This window comes from Anabas testudineus, chromosome 19, assembly GCF_900324465.2.
Source record: "Anabas testudineus chromosome 19, fAnaTes1.2, whole genome shotgun sequence".
NCBI classification, from domain to species: Eukaryota; Metazoa; Chordata; class Actinopteri; order Anabantiformes; family Anabantidae; genus Anabas; species Anabas testudineus.
In genome coordinates, this window is record NC_046628.1 from 5,444,956 (window position 1) to 5,471,031 (window position 26,076).

The window sequence follows — 26,076 nt, forward strand, 5'->3', positions numbered from 1 at the left end:
CACAAAAGTGCAGATAAACACCTGCTCATATGCACAAACTGTCTACAAGCACACAGCCACCGCTGAGGCCAATTCGAAGAGCTTTCCTCAAAATAAACGACCACATGTACGATTTTTAATGGAATTATAAGCCAGATTGACAAGGGGCTTTTTGTTTTGCTCTCCTCTAATCGCCTCTCCCAAAATCCCCTCCTTTATGTCTTGTCATTCCGGAGCAAACTCTACGCTTCCTCCACTTTGCTGTGATTTTCAGTCTGTGGCGTGCTAGTTATCACAGAATGAGACAGAGAGAGAGAGACAAAGTGCATTAGAGAGAATAAAAAGAAGAGAGTGAATGTAGGGCAGTGGGGAGTAGGCCGACAGAAAGGAAAGCACGAAGGAGAGAAAGGAAGGAAGTGGGGGAGAAATGACTGGCTGAGGATGAGAGAGGGGATGCTCAGAGAAAGAGAGAGATGGTTCAGAGGAAGAAGTGGGAGGCAGAAATGAAGTGATGGAGGGATGCAAGAGTTTTGGGAGGGAGGGAGAGCGCGGCGACAGGTACAGGATGGAGGAGTGAAGGAGGGAGAGACAGATGAGGTGTGATGAAGGCAGACTCTCAGAGTTTACATCTGGTGTAACCACACACACACTGTATGTTTGTTATGTGAGGAGCAGTAAGTATTAATTGGACTGAACTAAAGCTAATATCCAAGTAACTTTCCTGGCTGAGGGGGAATTCTCTTATTATTTATAATGGACAGCAGTGCTTCATCTCATGCCTGTTATGTTTCCTTATGTATTTTTAGCCATGCTACAGCAGCTGCAGGCGACACAGAGCTGCTTGTTCCTCTGAAAGACCTGAAGTCATTGTCATCAGCCTCGGCTGTACTAAGTGTGAGATGTTGGTGTCGGGCTAAACGAATCTGGTCAATTTCACTAAACATCTGTACATTGAACATCTGCGGGACTGCATTTTAACTCAAGGCACCACTGAGCCCTTTTCAGAACGACTACTCGACGTGCATTTAATCCCCTGTTGCACACATTGACATGAGACAGCTGTCGCCCTGCTTCTTACTGTCAGCTGAGACTCCAGTCTTCAGGGAGGTTCTGTGTATTTCACTGGAAGTTACACTGATTTAGATGCAAAAAAAAAAAAAGTTTCCCCAGTCATTCTGTCCATAAACTGTACACATACGGTGTACTGTACAAAACAGATAATATTTAGGGCTCTTCCCGTGTGTTCTGCCTCTGTGAGTGGAGTCCCAGGTTTGAATAGTTGTCAAAGGAACATTTGGGGATGAGCTTATTTTGAGGTAATGCTCTGTGAGACTTAGAACATGGCATCTGAACAACTGCACGTCTTCTGTCTCTTCAGGTGTGCTGATTGATAATTGATGACTACTCCTCCCTTCGTGAGAATCATTTATTCCTCGCGCGTTCGTCTGCAGCCCTGTGTGACCCAAAAAGCTCAAGTTGGGCGACTGCGGTATGGATGCGTGTGGAGAAACGTCTTTTCAGTTGTGTACAATTGCTTTGCAAACTTCCTGTTTACACGGACAAATAGCCTTTTCACTGTCAGCTGGCTTCCATTGAAAATGCCGCTTTTGCATTTTACCAGCTTAGCACCTTCAGTAAAATAGAGGCCAAAGAGTCTATATGAGAAAGTCCAGCGTATTTTTGTGTAAAAGAAATGTGTGTGTGACTTTATGGTTTAAATGCACAGGAGCTGTTGTCACCACATGAATTCTAAATAATCCTGAATTAATGCTCAACTTGAACTAGATTCACAAAGAGCCCGCAGGTCTCTGATTTACAAGAGCCATGTTGCCCCCTTCATTAGGAGACTTTCTGAATATCCCAAATGTGTTGAATATTTCATTTGATGATTTCAGAACATCTATGAATATTCATATTTTGACTTTGTGTGCTTCCACCGATAAAGCGTTAATGGAAAAATGTGGTTTCCTAAAACACATGTTCACATCACCTCTCCGACTGATGAGCAAACACAGAGATGGTCTTCCAGCAGATACGAAGAAGGTCGACAGCAGGGAACGTTTTTATACGCATAATATAGAATCTATAAAATAATAGTCATAATGAAATGACTTATTCATTTATAGTAAAAACATATTCAAATATATTTCATCAGGATATTCATACACTGTATGAACACACACACACACACACACACACACACACGCATACTGTGACAGGGTGCAGGGGTTTATAAGGTCATCTCCTCTGGCACAAACAGACTGACCGCACACTTTAGGCAGGAAGCGAACCGATCCCAAATATCAGCCTATTGATCTCTGCTTATAGAGCGCGTAATGTCACGCAACCGCGTCACGAGATGAGCTACGCGGCCCTGTGTGCACGGACTAATGTATTCACATGGTTTACAGTTAATTGAGCAGAGATGCACAAAAGAAGAGCCGATTAAAAACTACAGTATTCTGGACTCATGCAGGGACCTTTTAATGAACACCAATTACAAATGTTAATTCAAGCAATGCTTCATCTGTTCACATGTGGTCACGAGTGCTCACTGCAGCCTGTGATGTCTTTGGGTGCTCTCCAGTGCTCTGTGTGTGTGTGTGTGTGTGTGTGTGTGTGTGTGTGTACCCTCTTATTTGTTCAGGTCTCATTTGACCACAGTCCAATAGAGAGACTTCATTGTCCAAGGAGCTGGAAAAGGTAATTACAAATTAAAATCACCTAGTGAGCCAGTGGGTGTGTGTATGTCAGATATTCACATTAGTACAGTAGTGTGTGTGGGTAACGCATGCGTGCACATACCAACTTGGAGACTGAAGTAGTATGACTTGCACTGTAGTTTGGATGCTGCATTGTTGCTCTGTTGTGTGTCAAGTGTGTGAGGTTTACTCTCTTATCTCTCCTGCACTGGCATGAACGCTTGGTTTTGGAGGCGTCAGCTGTCAATCCGTCCCGTCTTATCTGCTCGTATAGTACGTGTGTGTGTGTGTGTGTGTGTGTGTGTGTGTGTGTGTGTGTGTGTGTGTGTGTGTATTCAGCCTGACAGCCCACGCTTTGGGTTCACAGCACAAAGCTAATGAGTGAGTGTGATGTTTCCGATGCTGCGGGACTGAACCTGTTTCCTCAGAACAACACACAGAGAGTCTGACAGACTGACACCAGAGACGTTTAGCGCTCCACGTCTTTTGACCAGAGTAAATGTTGCTGACTTCACATCTCTCCTCGAGGTGGGGGGGGGGTTGGATTTGTTTATATCAGATGTGATGTGGGGAAATGTTTGTGCCGTCTCCATTTTGTTTGCCTGGAGTAGAGTTTCCCTGTGTTGCTGTCTGTGTCCTCATGCATTAACACGGCAGAGGACACGTGAGGTCACATTTTGACTGTTGCTTTAATAAAGGGAACTTGAGGCGCCACATTGCTATAGGTTGTGATTGTTACAGTGTGCACCAAACACATAAGGTGGTCGTTGTCGTTGAGTTTCTGCGGTTGAATAAATGTGCATCATATTGTTAGAGCTGAAGGAAATGACTCTGTTGAGATAGTGCACCATGTAACTGAAATGACAACAACTTGTTTATTTTCATTCGCCCTGGAGCCTGGAGTGCAGCAGTAATTTACCCGTCAAGACTTATACAATTATTCGGCTTCATCAGCAGCATAAAAAAGCCCAGTGCATGGAGTTTAACTCACCGCCATCGGACTTGAGAATGCATTGGTCCACAATGAGCTGTAGGTGGGGGGTCACCCAGATCCATATTGATCTCTGACTGGCCCGTACGTCTGTCACTTAACCAGCTGCTGCTGTTTAACAGCGGCTGCTCCCAATCTATAAAACTGTACCGCTGATTGTTTGTACTCAGCGCATTTACTCTGATAATAACACACGACCTGGTGCGTGGAAAATGCCTCGTGTATTTTACGGTTAGAAGTCATTCATAATAAAACATGCTGCTGTGCAAGGGCCGGTCTGAATATGTTTCAGTGGGGAATATGTTCCAGCGTAGGCGTCACAGTGTCCCCCACATGCCCTGAAAGACTGAAACCCACAAAAAGGTGCTGAATGAGGGACGCCACAGTTTTTAGAGTTGGTTAGCTGAATGATTAGTGATTTCCTCTGACTGGTTGGCAGCACTCAGTCAGCCAATTAGAAAAGCAAAGACAAAGAGGGCAGCGGAGCCCAGAGGGCCTGAATCAGAGCACAACGTCCCCTGATAAACACACACACACACACACACACACACACACACAACATAGCCATCAGTGGCAATGGTCAACATTTCACCTGCTAAATATCAGCATGTTAAGAATAATAATAATAAAATGATATTAGACTGAGGGGGGTATAATTAAAAATACTGGCTAACACATGCATAGAAGAAATGCAGACTTACTGTACAGTGTTTTTATTTTAGGTTTCCAGCCAGAAACAGTTTATGTCATTAAACTAAGGCCTCGTGAAATCTGTGTGAGAGCAGGGAGACACAAAGACTAGGGAAATGAGATTCATTACAGGTCTCTCTGGTAATGATGTCAGTAATGGACGAGGCAGCGTCAGGGCTGATTTGTATCTGTTGAGGAGAGTCGGGGGCCGGGGCCCTTCAAATTGCTAATCAAAGCCAGTCGTGAAGACTGACAGCTATTCTCACCGGGTGTCGGCACCGAGCTCATTCGCTCCTATAAGTCGCTGTGTGTGTGGAGATGTAATGGGCCCAAATGAAGCTGGATATTTGCATCTCCTTTGATTTGGTAAAGGTCACTGCTGACAGGGAGGTCCAGGGGGGACTGCACACAAAGATACACACACACACACACACACACACACACACACACACACACACACACACACACACACACACACACAGTGTCCTGATTGGAGACCATACTGTCACACTCTTCTATCCCTGACTGTGATTATACACTGCCCGTCCAAAAACAAAAGTCACCACATGGATTTAACTAAACTAATAGGTAAGAGCCTCTCATTGGATAATTACTGCATGGATGATAATTTTTCAGCTGGCTACAAGTTATTTAACTGACGCAGTGAGTAGCTTCTCATTTCTTAAACAACCATGTCTGAAGACACATCCTGTGGTCGTGGAAGAACAGAGGCAGGTGAAGTGATGCACCCATCATGCCTAGTGCCTACTGTACAAGCCTGTGGGGGCAGTGCTATGATCTGGGGTTGCTGCAGTTGGTCAGATCTAGGTTCAGCAATGTTATGTGCACAAAGAATGAGGTCAGCTGACTACAGGAAGCTTATCCAAGTGATGTCACGGTGACTGTGTGTTGTAATCACAGCTAAAGGTGGTCCACTGGGTGTAACTTTTTTGGGGGGGACAGTGTAATTTCTTAATTTTTTCTTTTCCTCTTTATTATTTTTCAGTCAGCAAAGAGCGTACAGTCTCTTCAGATGGTTACGTGCATATTTAGTCTAGATTTACCCCTAAGTTTATTTTTCATGCCGCTCTTTTTGCTTCTTTTTTCTACAATTCCATCAAATCGCTACCGAAACACGTCAGTTATTTAGAAATGTCTTCAAATCAAGCAGTTTTTTTTCTTCCCCTCATGGATGAACAAAAGTGTCATGTTGAATGTCAGAGAGGAAAAAAAACGTAAAAAACACGAGACATAAAATCTATTGATCGAGTCGAGCCATCGATTTGTGCTCAGCCAGACTTTTCCAACCTGTGGCTGTGAAAGGTCAAAGTGTCAGCGCTACACATTACATCAGCCAACGCAGAGCGCGTTCTTGACACAGCAAGAAAAAGTTCTAAAGAGCATTTTACACCTGGTTGAACTTAGATTGGTGCGTGTGCTGTGTACAGTGTACAGATGTTACAATGAGGGTATACACTGCAAGATTGTCCAGACATTTAATTTATTTCACTCACGGGCAGCTGAATGCAACTTGTGGGAGAGAGATGTAAAAAAAAAAAAAAAGAAAAGAAAATCAGTGTATGAGAGGAGAATTTATCAGAAGACAGAGGGATGGATTAGAGGATGAGAGCAGAGCTTTGATATCTGCGACAGAGCACATTGTGCAGAGGAGTGAAAAAGTGAAGAAACCTCCGAACCTCCAGAAACTCCAGAAGAGATTTGCTTAAGCTCGGAAAACACAGCCTCTGTGGAAATATTCTCATTGCATGTGTGTGTGTGTGTGTGTGTGTGTGATGTGTCTCGATTCCTCTCTGAGTTTGTGATGAGCTTCCAAATCTGAGGCTAGCAGCGCATGTGGGGGGGGGGGGCAGCCACGTTGTAATACAGCATGTCCAAATAGATTCAATCAGAAATGACCAGCTTCAACATTTGTTATGTTCTCTTTGAACTATTTTCAATTAAAGGCTCAGCCAATCACTGCGTCCTGTTTTGTCACATCAAAGGTCAATAGACGCCGAGCACTAATGACCCTGAGAGCAGTGACTAATTCGTGGTAATATTCTCCCGTAGCTCATCTAAACGAGACACCGTGAGCTCATCTTTGCAGCAACGTCTCCCTGGAATTAGGACAAACTCTTCCTGACGCGCTCCTGTGCGTCAGTCTTCTTACAGACGCCCTGATGCACCGTGATGTCTCGTGCATTTGCAATGCTAAGCAGCCAGACAGGTGAGCTGCAGTCGCAGCCGTGGATTTTAATAAGGAGCATCTATTTCTGTAAGTCCTCCAAGCAGGCGTGTTTCTCTGGAGCTAATCACACTCAACAACACAGCACAATACAGCCTCTCCTCTCTGGGGTCTCCACTGGCTCTCCTCTTTTCTTCTTCGCTCTCACTGCTGCTCCTTGTTTTTATTTATATCTACATCTGTATCGCCTCTCACTCATCTCTGTTCTTTCTCTCTCAGTTAATCATCCACAGCCTCACAGGGATGTCGGGGTTGCACGTCGTTATATTGTGTTAATAAGACCACTCATTGTTTCCAGCCCCGCCAATATAGTTTCACCCAAAACCGGGTCTTTGAAGATCTATCGTTCCTTCACGAATCCTGATGACGACACTAATGAAGATCAAACCTCCAAACCAGGCCAACATATGCAGATTGCATAACTCTCGCCCGCACAGTTTAGCTGTCTCAAGGTTATGTTAAAAGACACGGGCGTTGATTACATAATGACGGGTCAGCTGTGAATGTGTCCTCGTGCCTGTATGATCTCATCCAGTTTGTCATGTCAGGTTGATCCAGTTGGTTTCTGTGGCAGAGTCTGATTGAAAAACAATAATCGATTGGATTTTAAAAACCTGCGAAACAGGAAGCTGCTTTTCTGGTGCACAGTTGGTGAGAGTGATGACGCTGACCCCCAAACATTAAAGCTGCAGGGCGACCAAACAAAATGAAGTGGTGAAAGAACTGAGGGTGGTGAATCACAATAAATGACCCCTGTCATATTACATGTAGTCATTTAATGTATTTTTAATTAAAAAATGTTGATTAGTGCACCTTTAACTTTAACAATACATTTAAAAACAGCTGTAATGTAAAGGAAACCTCAGTGTGGATCTGACACCTCTCACCATGTTTCGTCTGCTGCTTGTTCGCACACCCTCCTGTGTGACTTTCTTGCTCTCTGTATTATTATTTTTTTGTCTTTGAAACAAACAGGTGTCCAACAAAACACTCCCGCTATTCTCTCCGCGCCCTCTTCTCCCTCTTCGCCTCTCACCCTCCCGCCCGACGCCGCCACCCCCTCCAATCTTTCCCATGCCTGTGCAAATGTCAGCCTTCACATCCTCTGCTATCAAAGGCACTGCAGTCGCAGCAGGATCCACCCAAACCTGACTGCTCCTCTTAATTCACGCCGCTGTCTCGCACAAAAGGACACAGAGGCACGACAAGAAACGTTTGCTTTCCCTTAAAGGCTGAAAAGGTTCGATTGAGCAAACAAGTACAAGAAGGTGTTGTGGATTCGTTTTGTGCATTGAGACCAGGATCACATCACGACAGGCCGTGGAAGAGGTTTTTGTCCAGTCTGAGAAAGTAACACCTGATCATGATGATAAGTTACCTCATGCTGATTGTGGAGTTTGAGAGTCACTGAGATTAAGATGCCTCATTAGGGTGAAGAGTTGTATTGTGGGAGATATTGTAAGAGCACACAAAGGGCTACTCCTGCTCCTACATTTTACTCATACTGTCAAAGACTTTCTGGGCACGTATGGTTCAAAATCATGCATGTGGTGCTGGCTGCAGGGTGCTGGGCTCCTGTCAGTGGGACGTAGAATACAAAGAAGTTCTTTAGCCCCAGCGGTGCGGCGGCACTTTGGAGCTCGCTGTAGTTAATTAGTGGCATGGCCCCAGGGGCTTTTATCCGTCCTGTGTGTGGACAAGAGAGAGAGAGAGAGAGAGATGGTACTGATGCTGCACTGGTGAGCCGCTGTGACCTATGTGTGTGTGTGTGTGTGGAGGGAATTTGAAGGAGTGTACTGAGCTGTGTGCGCGTTCATGTGCTGTGCATCAAATACTGTACAGTGTGCTCATTGTGGCTCATTAGGTTCTTTGAGTTATAAGGAACTGGTTGAATGTGTCATGTTATGTCACATACTATTCTTCCTCGTTAAGGCTGCCTTCACTCTGCAACTTGACTACTAACTCGGGTCAAGTGTCATTGGACAATTCATCACACTTCCCTCTGGAGACACAAAAGCCTTTTTCCACATATAGAATAACACTCCCTGAAGAGTTTAGGGTTTGGTAGAGTGGTCGATAGGTCACTGGTTTGTCTTTTTAGTGCAGAAATAAAATCCCTGAACAGAGATAAAATAAGATGTTCCTTTAACTTGGACTGATGCATTGTGAATACAGCATGTCATGTGCAACAGAAAGTGCCAGTGCCTCGGTTTCATTTTCTGAGTCTGAGGACAGCTGTGAACGTCTCACCAGGTCTCGGTAAACAACGTTCAGTACAGGTGTAAAAAAAAAAAACAGCTACAGATATGCAACACAACAGCAGCGGGTGAGGAAAAGTTACACACACTGTGTGTCAGGTGTTACCTGACATGCCTGTGTGTGAGCTGTGTGTGAGAGGAAGAGGGGTTTTGATCTGTTTGACTGTAGATGATCATATGTTGACTGTAGTAGCACTGTATGCTTCACTGCACATCACTATCACATCCATTCATTAGCATAAATGGAGTTTTAGAACAATGAACATCAGAGAAGACACAAAGAGAAGCCGAGTATTAAAAAAAGGAAACATGACTTGATGTTTTGATGTTAAAATATTAACAATGAGTCATTATCTCCTTTAAAATGTTCAGTGTTCAGTGGCTTTATGGTGAATGCCTAAAGTTTTAGACATGCAGACACATAAGTGATACTCAAAGTACATGTATGATCCTCAGGTGCTGCACAGAAAGTGACTGTTTCTGTTTGGAAGTGTGAGATCCCCCATCACACCTGATCAGCTGCAGACTTGCACTATGGTTCAAAGCAGCTGGGTCTTTACGATGCCGCCCTCATGTGGCTGCTCTCTATGTGATCAGCAGATTACAGACCGTGTTTATTTGATGTGAAATGTGCAAAGGAAAAATCAAGAACACCTTAAGAGTTTTTATAGTATGTTTATTTTTTTAAACTTTTTTTCTTTAAAAAAATGACAAGGTCCAATATTTTGGAAGCCCCGCCCTCACCCTATGTTCCCCAGCCGGCCAGCTTGACTCTAAAGCAACCAGCAAAGAAAAATAGTCATATGGACAATTAATAATATACACCCCATATACAGCAATACATAGTGGTCTACCATAATGTTACCAATAATACGCAACCTCTAATGAGGCTTCAATTCAAACTGTTGCCAGTGATATGGTTCATTTCAATAGCAACTGCCAACCAATGATGGTTGATTTTTAACTAGTGCGGGTGGGGTGGTTCAGGTTGCCACGGTGAGGTGATGAGGCACCAACAGCTGCCTTTCTTGTCACACCATCAACGGCTCAGCTGATGAACATAACACATGGTGCCTTTCACTCACCGCGCAGCGCGAAGGAATCAGCTGTCGACCTGGACACCCCCTTTAAACCAAGATTCAGCATAAGTGCAAAGTTTAGGAGGCACTGACACACACTCCGCTATCTCGAGGAGCCCGACTACACGTTCACTGACAGTTCTCATGTGGAGTTTCCTGCTGGTTCATGTTAATGTTAAAAAACCTGATTATAATGCAGGTCAGGACTCGGGAAATGGGATTCTACAGTCTGCCGTATGGATCCCCATAGAGTTACAATTCAGAAAGTCCACTTCAGTCCCACTAAGTTCACTTCCATTCTATCATTCCCATTTCTATGTTTTTTTCATCCTGCATACAGTAACAGCCAGTTAAAGATGGAGCAAACTGTGTGTCTGTGTATGTTTGTATGTGCCAGTGGCCCCCCGCAGTGGTAGAGACAGCATAGAGAAGGTTTTTGTATGTGCGTGAGTAAAGACAGAGCCTGTACACAGTGTGAGCAAGCGCGTGTCCATCTGTGCGAAGGGCTACAGACATGACTCCCAGTGCAGCTGCAGGTCTGTGCTGTCCAGAAAATCAGCTGAGAATACACTCGGTGGAGTGTGCGGGGCCAGTGGTGCCAGACTTGTCCCCCCATCCCCTTCACCTGTTCCCCCTCCTCTCCCTACTCCGCTGCCTCCGCTCCCGCCACTGGCGCTCCCCACCATGGAGACATCCAGCCAGTCCATGCTGTCCAACGTGGGGTCGCCAAAGTCCAAACCTGTAGAATGGGGGGAGAAGCCTAGGTCGGATGTGTCCATGGGGGAGGGAGGGTGGTCCAGGATGCTGGGCGTGCTCAGCATTTCGCTGTGGAGGTCGTCGATCAGAGTCAGGCCGCCATCTGGCTCCACGCCTAGCAGAGGGGCACCCGTGGTGCTCTCCAGGAAGTCTTCCAGGCGCCCACTGCCTGAGCAGGGCTCTCCCACAGAGGGCTGTTGGGAGATGAGGGACTCTGTAGGGGTGGGAGGGGAGAGGTGGAGGGGAGATGGGGGAGAAGTTGGGGAGGGCGGGTCAGAGTGAAGAGGGGCAAGGGAAGGGTCTGGGTTGGCCTTGAAGCCGGGGATTTCTGGAGGAGGGCAGAGAGAAAACAAGAGAAACGTCATCAATACTGGAAACGACAGACGGGTGACGTTGTTCTCTCGATGTTTACAGCAGCTCATTACCTCCACTCTTAAGCAGGATGTCAAACAGGTCGTCCATCTGCTGGCTATTCATGCTATTCTCCTGTTAACAGAGAGGAGCACATTATTCACAGAGGACAGAGCAGCACTCAAACACAAACACCATCTCTGACATAAGATAAACTTGGCATTTAGGGGCCCACTCGGTTTATTCTTTCATACGTCAGTACATAACTGGCCAGATGTTGATGACATCACATTACAGCTGAACTGGTACAGCACACTTACGAAGCAGTGTGCACTATCACCCTTTTTTATTTCTTTCCATTCGAAACTAATATTAGTTTTCATTTTAAATGTGAAACTCAAGTATTTAGTAAATTTACTGTGTGACGAGGAGCGTTTAAAGTGCTCATTTGTTTAAAACATACTGGTTTGTTTCTCACTTGTCGTAAGGTAGTTAATACATTTTGAGGAACCACTGATCTAAAAAGCTAAAAATAAAACACAGTTTCAGTTCCATTATTACGCTTTTGTATGAGCTCTAAATAAAAAAAATTCTTATCAAGATGAGGACAAGTTACTTTTTCTGCCTGCAAATATTCCACATCTGATTGTAACAAGTTTAACACCTCTGTGGGGACGGCAGAAAGTATTCTGGAAAATGTAAACAACCAGAATTCAGCAGGAGGCTGAATAAGAAACAAGGCCAAAACCAAAAATACACAACACACCACAAAAAGAAACAAGAAAGTATCAGTTTGATAATACGACAAGAGCACGAGAGGCTGAATGTTTCAGTAAAATGAGCAACGAAACACAAAAGTCCGAAAAGAAGAACACCAACTAAAGAAGAGATGAAAAGAAAGACATGCTGGAGGACATACTTTGGAGCGTTGAGTAGGAAGGGAGGTGTTGGGTTTGGGAGAGGGAGGGGTGAACAGTGTGTGCCGGTCGTAAGGCGGACACACCTCCTCTCTCTGCCAGGATGGAGTGACGAAGAGATGAAATGAGAGAAGAAACAAGGAGAAAAGGTTAATGAAGTCTGTAACGCGGTGAAGACTGAGCAGTGGAGGCGACATGAGGGTGGGGGCTGTGAGGAGCAGAGGAGATGCTGGTGTTACCTTGAGAGATGAGATTAAGTTGCTTTGGTTTTCACTGTCTGACACGTCGCCAAAGAAAGGCTGCAGGTTTGGAGGAGCGGTGACTGACATGCTGGGCTGTGAAACGCCATCTGTGTCTAGATGCAGCCCCGACTTCTGTCCCTGGGGGGTACAGACATGGAAAAGACTTGTTTAGATTGTAGAACGTGCTGTAGAATAAGCTGAATCCTCAATGATGATTGGCTGTTGACACAGTTTGGGATTTTGAACTATGTTGGTGGCGACACCGTGTGGCAAGAAGATGTTATTGCTCGAAAGAGACAGACCAGTTGCACTATTTTAAGTTTCATTACATTTGTTCAGCAGAACCTTATTTGTCTAAAGTGATGGTTTTTTCGCAACATATTTACACTTTAGAAACAATCTGGGGTTCAGTGTCTTAAGACACTTTGACAAGCTGAAGACTAAACATTACAATTATTAGCCAATCTAACTAAAATGATGATTGGCAATCATGTAAATTATAATAGACATAATTTAAGTATTAGTTCTTTCAAAACACATAAAGCACAAAAAGGGAAGAAAATCAACACTGAATTAAAAAAGAAATAAGTCAGGTACTGTGCGAACAAAAACAGATACAATAAAAAAAGGAATTTAAAACATGCTTTATAGTGAGGGCTGCACCTTTTTGATTGGTTGGCTCACAGACACAGCCTCTGTCTGTTCTTTTGATTGGCCGTCAGTGCTTGGGAGTTTACTTGGACTCGACTGCAGTCTCTGACAAGTGGAAAAAAAAAGGTTAAAAAACAAGTTTAGGGTGTTTCAGATACATATTTCACCACATCTTGTGTTATTATGATCATTCAGTCAAACTGTACCTGCAGTGTGATGCGTCCATTGGATTTGGCCAAAGACGACACTCCGTTCTGTCCGTCTGTGGTGTGACTGGTAAGTGCGATCAGGTAGTGGTTGCCGTTAGAGTCTGTGACCAGTGTTGGTGCCCCGTTGGCCTTAAGGAGGTCTAATGATATGGCCTGAGTGTGGATCTGAGTGCCGTTCTGTTGATTGATTAAGACTGGGGTCACCTGGAAACACACGTCAAACATTAGGGTGCTTTTTCACACAAACAAAGCCAACTGAACCAACAGGCATCATGTGACAATAGCTTAGTCCACTCACTGGTTAAAAGCACCGGGGGCATGGAACAGCGGCACTATTGCCACTCATAACCGTAATAACTGTCTCAGCATTATACCAAGCAAAACTCTGCTCAATGCTGAACGAGCTTTGTGAAAACATCCTGAAAACACCCCACACCTCTTCGCACTCTGTAAAGTACCAGGAACTGGACCAAGACCACACCCAGTAAAGGGTCTCCACTGAGACTGCTGCGCTCAGACTGGCCCAAACAAACTGCGGTTTAATTCACCCAGACTGACTGAGGCAGGCGTGAAAATGCAGTGAAAAGTTTCTTTTTTCCTTAACTTATAACTTATTACTCAGTCAGTTAGATGTGTGTTTTGTATTGTTGTGTTGTGCAGTAAGAAAATCTGCATTGTGCTGCAGTGTTAGATCATTTGGACCTGCTGGAAATGTACCTGTTGTGTTGTGACAGCTGTCGTCTGCTGTTTCTGCTGATGCCTCAGATGAGCCTTCAGCTGCTTCCTCTGCTGGAGTGGGTTCCCTGCAGGCTTCTGGCTCACCACTGTCTGGTTCTGGACCTGCACCTGAACCTGTTTCAGCTGAGCCTGGTTCTTCTGCTGGCTCTGCTGAACTTGACCTTGGGTTTGTTTCAGCTGGTTCTGCTGTACTGGCTTCTGCTGTGCGAGTTTCTGTTGGACCAGTTTCTGCTGTGCTAACTTCTGCTCGGCCTGAAGCTGTTTCTGTTTGGTTTGCTGGATGATGAGCTGCTGGATTCGCTGCTGCTGATGCAGCACGATCTGAGCTTCTTTCCTCTGCTGTTGCTGCTTTTGAGGGTTTGATTTAGCCTCTGTTGCTTTCTGACTCTGCTGCAGTTTGGGCTGTTGTAGCTGCCGTTTCTGCTGTTCAGCTTGTTGGAGCCGATGAATCTGCTGCAGCCTGAACAGAGTTTCCTGAGAGCACTGCATGGGCTGGGGCTGTTTCTTTGCCTGGGCCTCCTCCGTTACACCCTCCATCCCTTCCTCAAGTTCCACCTCCTTCTTGATCTTCACCACGAAGCCATTAGGAAGCGTTGGGGGCTGAATGGCTGAGGCTTTTATCAGAGTGTTAGTTTTGCTCTTCTCACTTCCTTCCTTCTCCACCAATAATCCACCTGCCATCTTGCCCTGCTCGAGCTGGGACCTAAGGGTCTCCACCAGCCTCTGCTTCTGCTTCAGCATCCTTGTCAGCTCCTCGATCTTTTTGTCTTTCTCCTGGAGCATCTGGTCCTTGTCCAAGGCAGATGTGTCCAGGCCTAAGCATGGCAGGGGCTCTGGCTGGCCTGAGGAGGACAAAGACCTAGACAGGCAACATGAGCTCTGGATCTCCTCTTTGACTGAGAGAGGTTGTGAGAGTGGAGAGATGTTTGACGGGTGCTGAGGAGATGGGTGCAGGGTGAGCTGGGTCAGAGGAGAGCTCACCTGAAGAACCAAAAAAACAAATAAACAAACAAACAAAACAAAGCAGGATGTCAGGCAAAGATATGAGGAAGGGAAATGTGCATTTCACCTTTCAGTTCATGCAACAATTATATAACAATGGCATTAAAATGTCTCACCATCTCCCCAAACAAGTCTCCATTGCAGCTCGCCTCATCTGGACTCATCCCAGCCAACGACCTCTCTGATGGCGTCGGTGACACTGGCGGGCTGGAGCTGGTGCTGCCAAAACGCATGACTCTCGCAGGAACTGCTGCAGCTGTTGGGTGCTCGGGTGTGGTGGCTGTGGCCAGAGAGGATGTTATGGTACTAGTAGCCATGTTTGCGCCTTGCTGGCTGGGGTGAGATGCGCCATTTTTCAAAACCGCGGCTGCGCCACCATTTTGCTCCTGGTAGTTGCGGAGCCTTTCGATGAGGTCGTTTTTGGTGCCCGAGACAGTCAAACCACGCAATTTCAGTTCCTGTTTCAACTCAGCGACCTGGAGGATGAGAAACCAGAGCACTATTCATAAAGCAGGGACTGACTCAGAGTAAAAGAGAACAACATAACTGATACATTATGGACAGGAATTAAAAGTTCAAAGTTCAGTGGAACATTAGTTCCCCTAATGTCTCATGATTTATTGAAGGGGTTCACAAACCTGATTAGAAAATTATCTACCATTATGCTTATTTTTATTTTCCCCCTCCATGCCACGCCGCTTAAATGCAATACCCGACCAAGTACTGAGTGCCTATACTGCACATTTCTGTATTATAAAAATCCTCTTTTTCATTTATGTAATATTCTCTTCTAAGATAGTGAATTCGGGGTTTTCATTAGCTGTAAGCCACAATCTATAAAATTAAAAGAAATAAACAGTTGGAATGTATGACTCTGTGTGTAATGAATCTATATAATATACAAATATCACATTTTGAACTGAATTACTAAAATAAATTACCATTTTGATGAAATTCTAATTTGTTGAGATGCACCTGTAATTGTGGAGGAACAGCAAGGCCTGACATTGCTAGAAAAAATTAATTGAGCAAATGGACTATTAGTCAGCTTAAATTACTTTGAACTCATCCAGATTGGCCGGTAGAGTGCTTGGTTTCGCTCCTCCCATTGCAGTTTGGCTCTGACGGGCTGCCCCGCTCTGATTGGAGGGGGCTGTGGTTGTCGTTGTGGGAATGCTGCGGGAAGGAGATGGCCCAGAGTTGGTTGTGGGAGGCTGCTCTGTGAGAGGCCTGGGGTGAGACAGAAAATGTATAAATAGCAAATGTTGGGAAAGAGGTCACATACAATGAAAATTACTATCAGCTGTCGACCGTTTGAGTTTTAGAAATCTATATTGTTGAATTTTTACACCTGCATTGTTGAAATTGAATCACAGTTGTTATGTTCTTCTCCTTCTTTATCCAAAATGTACTGACTGTGACCTGATCACTACTTTTTTAAACTAACTCAAAGCCATAGCACGTAGTTTTCATCACTGGCATTTTCCGTTTACTGCAACAGAAAACTAAGCACAAGTTACACAAGTTGATTGTCAAACCTAAAGTAGCTGGGACTGATGGTCAATTGCAACCTTTATGTCAACTTTAAACTCCGGGCTCAGTATACTTGCCCCAAAACCACAAATGTGAGTATAAAAAGCCACAGCAGAAAGTTTGGAAGAAGACAGGAAGTCATAATGAAAGCTGCCTACAGACTCTGCAGCATATGAACAAGGTTTTCAAGCTTGCTTCCCCTTTGTACAAAACCGCTGCAGTCAGTCATCCTCACTTCCACACGGCACACATGCGCACAGAGTCATGCTTCATACTCACTTGGGAGGGGCGGGCAGGATGGTGTGGTAGTTGTAGTGCTGCTGTTGCTGGCTGAGGATCTGCAGGTGCAGGAAGAGCTGCTGCTGCTGGAGCAGCTTTGCGTAAGATGAGTCCATCAGTGGCGGACGCTCCTTGTCTGCTTTCTGGTCTGGAGGGATGTATTGGTGGTACTTTAGCTTTTTCACCTGCACACAAATGACAAGGAAATTTAAAGGACAATTACACTTTAATACTTTAACAGTGTTCATTAGTGACAGTTCTGCTGTCTTGTTTTGCTCTCGTCTAGGCTTCTCTAGACATCGATACTTGACATTCTGTAGATTTTCAAAACTGATGTACATTCAGTAACTTTAAAGGGAAAGTTCAAGAAAAAGCAAGTAGCAAGTGTGGTTTCTGAAATTGGTATCTCTTCCTTTTCTATGAAGGATTACTTCTTGTCTTATTGTTAAATGTCAAAATCTGAAGTTCAGAGAAAAGCCATCCCTCTGGTTCTACAGAAACTGACACCAAAACCACAGCCCCTTAACTGGTCATTTCTAATCTAATCTAATCAAATAACTTCTTTTTAAGAGTGAACAAAAAATTGCCATTTAACAGAAGTGTAGTATCGGATCTGTTAGTGTTTTGTTCCCACTATCAGATCTATAACTCAGTGCCTGTTTAAATGCCTGCTCACCTTGGGTTTGTTGTCTTTTGGTTTCTTAGGTCTCTGTGGAGGACGTTCTGAACTCGTCTTAGCCTGCTTGGACAAACCGTTAGAAATGAAATGGGGACAGGGAGGAAGAAGTAAGGAAATGAAAGGGAAGAGATGAGTGGACCTGTTAAAGCTGCTCCCCGAATAGAGGGTAACGTCACATTTATTAAGAATTGATCAAATCTACAGGATGTGTAACTTCAAACGAACTTACTCTCGGTTACTGTCTATGAAAAGAGCGGACATTAACTAGCATTTGCGCACCTTCATCTGTCCAGTGGTAGAGCGGGAGGTTGCTGAAGACACCGTTGTTCCATTTGCCAATTTTGGCGCTGGGGACGAGTCGGACCCATTGACCTGGGGGGCTGGTGGAGGAGGTGGAGGACGGGGCTGTGCAAGGAACTGAGGAAAATTGACTCTGGTTATTGGTGTGATCATGTTTATCCATCACCTACTGAGTTTTATTAATCTCATGATCTTGTTTTTTTTTATTTTTATTTTAAATGACACCCTGATACCTGTGTGGGAGAAATGTCCCCATTGTGGGTGAGCACATCAGAGGGAGACAGCTGAGGGACAGCACTCAGGGGAGAGTCATGACTGGTGAGCTGGTCTGGCGACAGAGCATCGCTGCTGTCTTCATCTAAGGACGAGCTCTCTCCCCCTGCTCCCTTTGGAGAATCTGTGATGGAGCAGAAATATTTTCAGTGTAGTGAAATTAGTGGTACCGTTTTGTGGTTTGCTGAGTGAAAAATTAAACCATTTTCACAGCTGCTATGGCCAGAGGAGAAAAACAGTGACATTCAAGACTTCCTCACAATATGTAACAGTCAAATTCAAATATGAAGATTGGGAAACAGTGATGATTCAATCACAAGACTTAAAGTCCTGCAGAGTTTCAAAACATGCTATGTCCTAACATACTTGTTGTATAATTTCTGTAACTGTTGTGTGGTTTATTTTTTAATGGGACAGTGATGCAACTTGTAGTTACTAAGAGGTCCGTGTTCACGTACACTCCTCTAAAAGAATGCATTACAAGTGTTTGTAGATACCCAGATGTTGTAATTACACAGCTAAAGGTGTGTTTAGAATGCCAATCAAAATTTTTTTGAGGCGGCTTGTTTGCAACTCAGTGATAACAGTGGACATGTTTTAACTTGAGTACAACATAATTCCCCACATTCAGATGTAAGGACACAAACTATTTAGAGAGCATCACTCAGTTTGGTCTGAATAGACCTCGATGAGTCCTGTGGTCTTCATGAACCCTGCTCGTGTGTTTGCCAGTGATGTTGAATGTTAAAGTCTGTAACCTGTACACTACTGTATGTGCAAACTCAGTCAGGACAAATTGTTTTAGCTGTTTACAAAGCAGCAATTCAGTGTAGTGGTTAGCACCATCACATTACAACAACAAGGCAGTGACTTCAAACCATTGTTTTCCATCCTGACTGCAGCAACTGTACTTCTCTGAATTTTATTTTTGAAAGAGTGTTTGTTGGTTTAGCTTTTATCTGTACGCGGTGAGCTGAGTGCTGTTACTACTAAGGCTGTCCCTGTATAAACTCATGTGTAGGTTTGAATGAGTCGTGTGCAGTTACCCAGCAGTGATTGCTGCAGAGGGCAAGCGACTGACAGGATGTTCTTGTGAACCAGTTCGATGGGACCAGGCCTGTGGGAGATCTTGTCGTTGAGGTCATCTGCAAGTCGTGCTCGCTTCAGCTGCAGCTGCTTGGCCTGCAGAGATGGCTCCGCTGAGGTCTCTGTATTTGACACAGCAGATCAAAGTACATGTATTCATCCACTGACTCATTTTGATGTACAGCAATAACTATACCACCTGACAAGACATAAACTTTCAACACATCCACACAGAGAGGAAGCTGGCTATCTGAAGATCACAGAGACTGAATTTTAGGTTACTTTCAAACACTTCCTGAATTTAAATCAAGCTTTATCTGCAAACTAAAACAAAGGTAAATACCCTCTACAAGAATATAAATGAAGCATTATATGGAGCTGATAACTGAACAGAAACATACACAATGCAAAAACAAAAAAAGCCACCTTATTCTGCCACAAACTAAACCACTACGTTCAACCGAGCCATTCCACAGTAATTTAAAACTTCATGTACAGTATAAAATTATAACAAACTACAGCTAAAGCAGGAATTATACATTAACCTTCTGACATGTATTTGGTTCTGTTTTGCTTACTCTGTGGTTCCTTTTAATGAACTTTCATAAACTTCAACTAACATAGGCCTTTCTTTGTACACCAAAAGTGCAGTTCCGCTTGTAGGTAAGAGCTCACCCTCCAGAATGTGCATCCTGACCAACTCAGAGCGCTCAGGACGACTCCGGATCTTTCTCTTCAGATAGTCCTCAGTCTGTGGGAAACACAAAGAGACATGCACATTATGGAGGGGGATTAGATGGGGAAAAAAAGAGGGTCATGAGGAAAAGGGTGAGAATACAAGACCTTTTCATTTGTTACTGAGCAGTGTCTGCAATGAGCCACAATGCTGCTTTGTGATTTGTGCTACATGCATAATACTTTACCCCACACAGATTCATCACGACAAATCCATTCACAGACACCAGGAATCACTCACCCTTGCTCGCTCCAGGCTCCTCCGCTGTTCGTGAAAGGCCGCCGGGCTCTTCAGTGCTGTGTGGAGAGAGGGACGGAGGTGGGGAAACATGGAGTTGAATGCAGCTCACGTAGTCAGTGATGCGTCTGTGTTGACGCTTCTTTCAGCAAATGACAATGTGAAAATAAATACAGCTATCGAGAAGACCAAGTCAAAGCAGAAGTAGCTATAGGACAGAAGTGCTATTCTAAACCACACATTCTGAGGCCGATGGGCCTGTGCAGCATGCTGTGTGTGCAGGAGCTACTCATCATTTTTCTGCAGTGAAGGCAACTCAGGTATTACTGAGAATACTAAAATGCTTTCTTTAGCTGTTCTTATGCTCACAGTCATATTATCATAGTGGCTTTTACTACGAAGCAGCTGCAAGATGTCTTGAGTGGTTGTCAGTGGCGGAGGATTTACTTTTCCGGGAGCAAATAGTTGAACAAACCTCACAGAACCACATGACAGTAATTATGAGCTTTGTCAAACTCTAACTCAGCAGCTTCATTAATAACTGAAACCAAACTCTCCTCCAGCAGCGTGGTCAGTCATGTTATTACACTGTTTTTTCCACACAATCTGAGGTTAGTAGCTGGTTTCAAATCTGCACTCAGACATTTTCTGCCAATGAATAAGTGTTACACACACAAAGAGGCTCTAATTGAGGTTTGGGTGAATCTCAAATGTCCAAAACACATAACCAAATCATTATAGCAGAACCTTTACGTGTGCCACTTTTCATTACTTGTGCATAGCTTGATCTCTTACATAACTTCCGAATGTTTTAAAATGAGAACATTACATGTGCTTACATGGTTGTTTAAAACAGAAAACATTATAATGTGCGCCGACTGTTGGTGTGCTCTTTAGATAGCAGAAAAACTATTTTAAAGGCCCACTGTGTGCATTCATTCTGATAGATGGACTGTAGCTGGGACTAGGTGGGACATCAGTTCTTGATGATCAGTCATGTGTAAAAGAGCTTTAAAATAGATTAGAACAGACGTTTGCACACAAAAGAATCTATATTCATTGCTGCACTCAGGCATGCAGTGTGCACCTAGTGTATGGGTGGGAGTGTGAATGTCTGTAGTGTGTAAATAGAAACACGTCTCAGAAGCAGAAAGTGCAGTACTTTTGATGAGGAAAAAGCTCTTCTCTTTAACTGCACAGTCTTTTAGAATATTACATGTCGGGGTGAGGGTTCTGAAAAGCAATTCAGACACAAACAAAGATATTTGCTCTCTATTTGGGGAAGGATGCTGGAAGGATGGTGGCAGTTACAATGATGTAACATGGCAATCATCTGATTGGTCAAGAGCTGGTGAAATCTCTTACAAGGGTGTGTGAATGTGGACATTCTGGCAACAGTCGGCCGTCCACTGTACACTGTGTGCCACAGATGACAGGGAAGGAACGGAATACATTTCTTATGTTACAACCCCTCTCGCTGAAGGAAGCAGCTCTACATAACAGCTGTAACGTAACCAACAGTCAAGATGACAACAAAACAGACGACTGGTCAGGCTGATACTGCCCCTAACACCAACAATTAACTAATAGGCATGAGAGCTAAATATTACTTCCTTCTCACGTTAGATTGATATAAGCTCTTCAATGTTTAAGACTTATATTGGCCAGAGAATAAAATATAAAGAGTATCAAGGACAGCGATTAATATGAACAGTGAGACTGAAAACTGTTTTTGAAAAGTGCTCTCCAAAGTAATAAGTGGAAACACTCGTCTTCTGCTATCATCTAATGTTTAATGCTGACATGCACTTGTCAGCTTATCATTCTCTCCAGCTACCTCCACTTTCACAGCTCTGAGTGTCTCTGTTTTTTATGTTAATGAACTCTATCTTGTAACATAGGTGACACCTTATTGTTATTTCTGCACAGAATCCTTGTGCAATGATTATGACTGCCAACTATTCTATTCATGTGAAATGAAGAGAAACGGTAAAACAGCATGTATATTGTGTATCTGATACTAGGGTAGTGGGTCAGACCCGCTCGACTCTATTAGTGCACTGACTTACTATAAAGCAATGAGCCACTGTTCATACTTGCTTACGCTTGTTCAGCTGCTCGTTATCGCAACTTTCTAATAAACCAATCGCATGGCAGCAACAACAGTGCATTTAGATATGGTCATGACGATCTGCTGAGGCTCAAACTGAGCATTAGAATGGTTAGAAAGCTTATTTAAGTAACTTTGAACATGTTTGGCGCCAGATGGGTTGGTCTGATCTGCTGATCTGCTGGCCATGCCACGAAGTTGAAATCAAAATCAAACTGGTTTCTTGTACAACAAGTTTGCTGTATTAAATGAACTCCAGAATCAGGGCACCTTTGAGAGGTGGTCAAATGGGAGATTGGCATCATGGATGTGCAGCCAATAAATTTGCAGCAACTGTGTGACATCATCCTCAAGGATAGACCAAAGCCTCAAAGAAAGTTTGCAACAAATTGAGGGCAAATGTTTATCTAGTGTACCTAAGCAAGTTTTGCCTTCTGATCCAGCAAAATCATACTCTGCATGATCTTTTCACTATATCACATTTACCCAACAGTTCTAGACACTACAACAGTCACAGGTGCAATGTCGCACGCCTTGCTCAATAACACTTAAAGATGGTTACAGAGAGGAGGAGAGTGGAAAGTTACTCATTCACACCACCTACAGCTGCAAAACCAGTGTGAGGACTTAACCCGATGGCAGGAACTGAGCCTATATTAGCTTTCCAGCACTCACTGTCTCCTCTACTGCTTGGAAACATGGTTAGAAGGACATTACAGTATCAATTAAAATATTTTACAATAATGCCATCACCATCACCGTATGAGCTGAATTATTCATACACAACTGTTTTTTTGGAAACTGATAATAAAATGTATATGACAGGATTCCAGACGATCAATAATGATGCGCACTCCTCTCTTCGCTTTTTAGAACTTCATTTGATCCTTACTATCTTACAATTCAGCAGGGCCTTGACATTGAAACAGCCTTTGCACTGCCTTGCTGTGTCTTAAGGCAGCAGTCAAAATAAAGGCTCTCATTAAAAGTGTTCAAGGACATCATCACCTTGGAACATGGTAAACTCTTGTCTTCTCTCTTCCTGCATTATGTCTATTTTGTCTCCCCCAGCATATGTTGATCCACTGCAGCTAACGGCCTGGCTAGAGGCCTATTATATAAGGAGGACGCAGACAGATTTAATGTAACGACTAAATGATAGACGGTGAGACTCCATGCTGTCCATTACAACAAGCTCTTCGTCTGAGTGTCCACTCCAGTGCCATCTTTCATGGCTAACCCAAACTCTTTATCCAAATTGTTATTTACTTTAAGTACATTTTAAGTGAGGTGAAATGCCCATCCTCCATCAGTAGTTCCATCAGCAAACAGACGTAATGGTATATAAACAAGAAGATGAAGGTCTTTTCTACACTACAGTGTCTAAAAGAAGGTATGTACACGGTGAGAGGCTCAATGTTGGTAGTTTTGGTTTTACAAAGAATATGTTTTGAAAAAGTTTAGTGCTTTCTGCCCATCATCAGCTACATTAAAACAGAACAACAGTTTAAAAAAAGATTATCGCCGCCTCCTGTGATGTGCGGAACTGTTAAACAGGAAGTGGATACAGCAGAAGAGGAAGCTGTCCTATTTGATAACTAAGTGGTGTAAAGACACTGTGAAATATGAAACATGCACAATGTACAAACTCATACAGATACCACATTTAGATTAGGACTGACATTTTCAGCAAAAACCTAGCTAAATTCAAAACGAGTTTTCCCTGAAGACATTCTAATTTGAAACGCAGACAGAGCGATACAACTTACTAACATATCCTGTATAGCAGACATAGATAACCACATATGTACTATTAAAAGCATGTGAATCAATCAGTCATAAACATACCTCAGTACTGAAATTATACAACAACCTACTCTATGTATGACAGGGTCTGACATGCCGGCTGATGTTGGAGCAGGAAACTTGGTAGACTAAAAGACACAGCCGCACTACCGTCGTCTGTGTGGGTTTCAGTATAGTGCCTCACTACTAAGATCTTCTACACACGAAATAAAAACAAAGCTTTTGAGCACTTTCTGTAGTGTTTACATTAAATAAACCATATATAAACCGTATATATTAAAATGGACCCAGCCACACTGGCGATGTGTCATAGAAGTTGCACAATATGGATGTTCATGAATTAATTCACAGACAAATGACAGACAGCATGACTTTATGTACAGGAGCAACTTACGTGGCATGATGCCTTGGCTGACCAGTTCCTCTCGTGTGCGTCTCTGCTGGAGTTTGAGCTGGAGGACTGCATGAAGACAGAGGGAGTGACCGGGGGAGACAGAGGAGAAGAGAGTCACTCACAGCAAGTGAAAGAAGCTGCAACGTTGGAGCTCTGAGCTCTAAAAGTGTCCTTATTGTGTCTTATTATCCACTGATCCCAGCCCAATTGCGACATTTAGATAAAAAAAAACATAAAAAATAGGCAGGGAACCCAGATGCATTTAGACTGACAAAAAGAGCATTTGCGCTCTGTAGCACCTTGTGCAAACTCCCATTTCCCTTCTTCTTCTGTGCTTTTTCTGAAGCTACAGAGGAGGTAGGTACAAATAGGGTGTGAGCAGAGTACTACACACTTCCTGTTTCTAAACTTTTTTTGTGTTTCTGTGTGCACATATACAGTGGCAAGAAAAATGAGTGGTTTTCTGCATTGTTTCATCATAAAATGTACGACAAATTAATGCCAATTATCTACACTTCATCTAAGTCAAGAGTATTAAATATAATGTACATAAAATAATAACACAAAAAAATTCTGATCTTTCATGTCTTTATTGAGAACAACTATAAAAACCTCAAAGTGTTAGATTCGCTCCACACAACCAGAAGATGATTCTGTGAGCCATACTTCACCAAAATGAGTTTTCAGAGAATCTACAATCAAGAACTGATGATTTACATAAAACTAGAAAGGGTTACAAAGTGATGTAAAAGACTTTCAGCAGTCTACAGTTAGACAAACAATCTACAAATAAAGACACTTTGGGACTGTGGCTACTCTACCAAGAAGAGGGCGGCCAGTTAAAATGACCCAAAGAGCACAACAAACACTCATCAAGGAGGTAAAGAAACAACCCAGAGAGACAGTCGAAGATTTGAAGGCATCATTGGAACTGGCTAACATCTGTGTTCATGAGTCTACAGTAGGTAAAACATTGAACAAGCAGGGTGTCTATGGCAGGACACTACGAAGGAAGCTGCTGCTTACTATAAAGAAACATTGCTGCACGCCTGAAGTTTGCCAAAGAGCACATTGACAATCCACAGCAGTATAGAATAATGTTTTGTGGAGTGACGAAGATTGAATGTAACAGGATAATGACCCAAAACACACAACAGAATGGCTTCAGAAAACAAAATCTGCCTTTTGGAGTGTCAGAGCTCAGACCTCAACCCAACAGAGATGCTATGGAACAACTTGAAAATAGGGAGTGATTAATTGCTAGGGTTCACATACTTTTTCCACTAGACCTATGAGATTTTTATGGTTGTTCTCAATAAAGTTGTTGTGTTATTATTTTAGGCACATTCTATTTGTTAATACTCTTGACTTTGATGAAGATCAGATGATTGGCATTCATTTGTCAGACGTTTTATTTGAAACAATGCAATTAAAACCACAACATTTCAAGGTTTACATACTTTTTCTGTGGGGGAAAAACTGTAATCATTCATCAAAGATTTGGCGAGAGACATACAGCAAGCACAGCAAAAAAGATGAGAGAAACCACCAAAGGAAGCTAAAAGAACTATGAGAGTGCACCAAGAACAGCCTCGATCTGAGAGTGGATGAGAATAACTGGTGCATATGGGCTGATGTGCCGTCATTTCAAAACAGGAAGCACTTGTTACATAACACAGGGCCTGGGAGAGAAGAGCATTAAGGAACACAGTGCTAGACAAAAGGAGTCTGACCATGTTTGACCTTTTTGTAAATACAACATTTTAGCTGTTGGGAACTCTGTGTCTTTCTTATCTTTGGAACTTTTTAAGTCTAACAACTCATTTTACAACT

The 26,076-nt window shown here is 43.4% G+C and overlaps 1 protein-coding gene across 2 annotated transcripts; it reads right to left on the reverse strand.

Annotated features, from left to right (window-relative positions):
- Positions 1-9,524: 9,524 nt before the first annotated feature.
- Positions 9,525-24,561, reverse strand: LOC113155935 (myocardin-related transcription factor A-like). 2 transcript variants are annotated; one of them, XM_026350683.1, is made up of 18 exons: positions 24,543-24,561; positions 24,244-24,309; positions 19,937-19,992; positions 19,636-19,711; positions 18,921-19,082; positions 17,835-17,998; positions 17,581-17,718; positions 17,299-17,361; positions 16,623-16,807; positions 15,869-16,040; positions 14,927-15,286; positions 13,788-14,789; positions 13,068-13,274; positions 12,874-12,966; positions 12,208-12,348; positions 11,971-12,063; positions 11,126-11,186; positions 9,525-11,028 (listed from the first exon to the last, which is right to left on the reverse strand). In XM_026350683.1, exons 2-18 carry the CDS (start codon positions 24,248-24,250, stop codon positions 10,451-10,453), a joined length of 3,558 nt encoding a protein of 1,185 aa, XP_026206468.1. In that variant the 5' UTR covers positions 24,251-24,309; positions 24,543-24,561; the 3' UTR covers positions 9,525-10,450. The 2 variants fall into 2 exon arrangements, with proteins under 2 accessions (XP_026206468.1, XP_026206469.1); XM_026350684.1 differs by lacking the exon at positions 11,971-12,063 and having other exon boundaries at positions 24,543-24,560.
- Between the last annotated feature and the right edge of the window lie 1,515 nt (positions 24,562-26,076).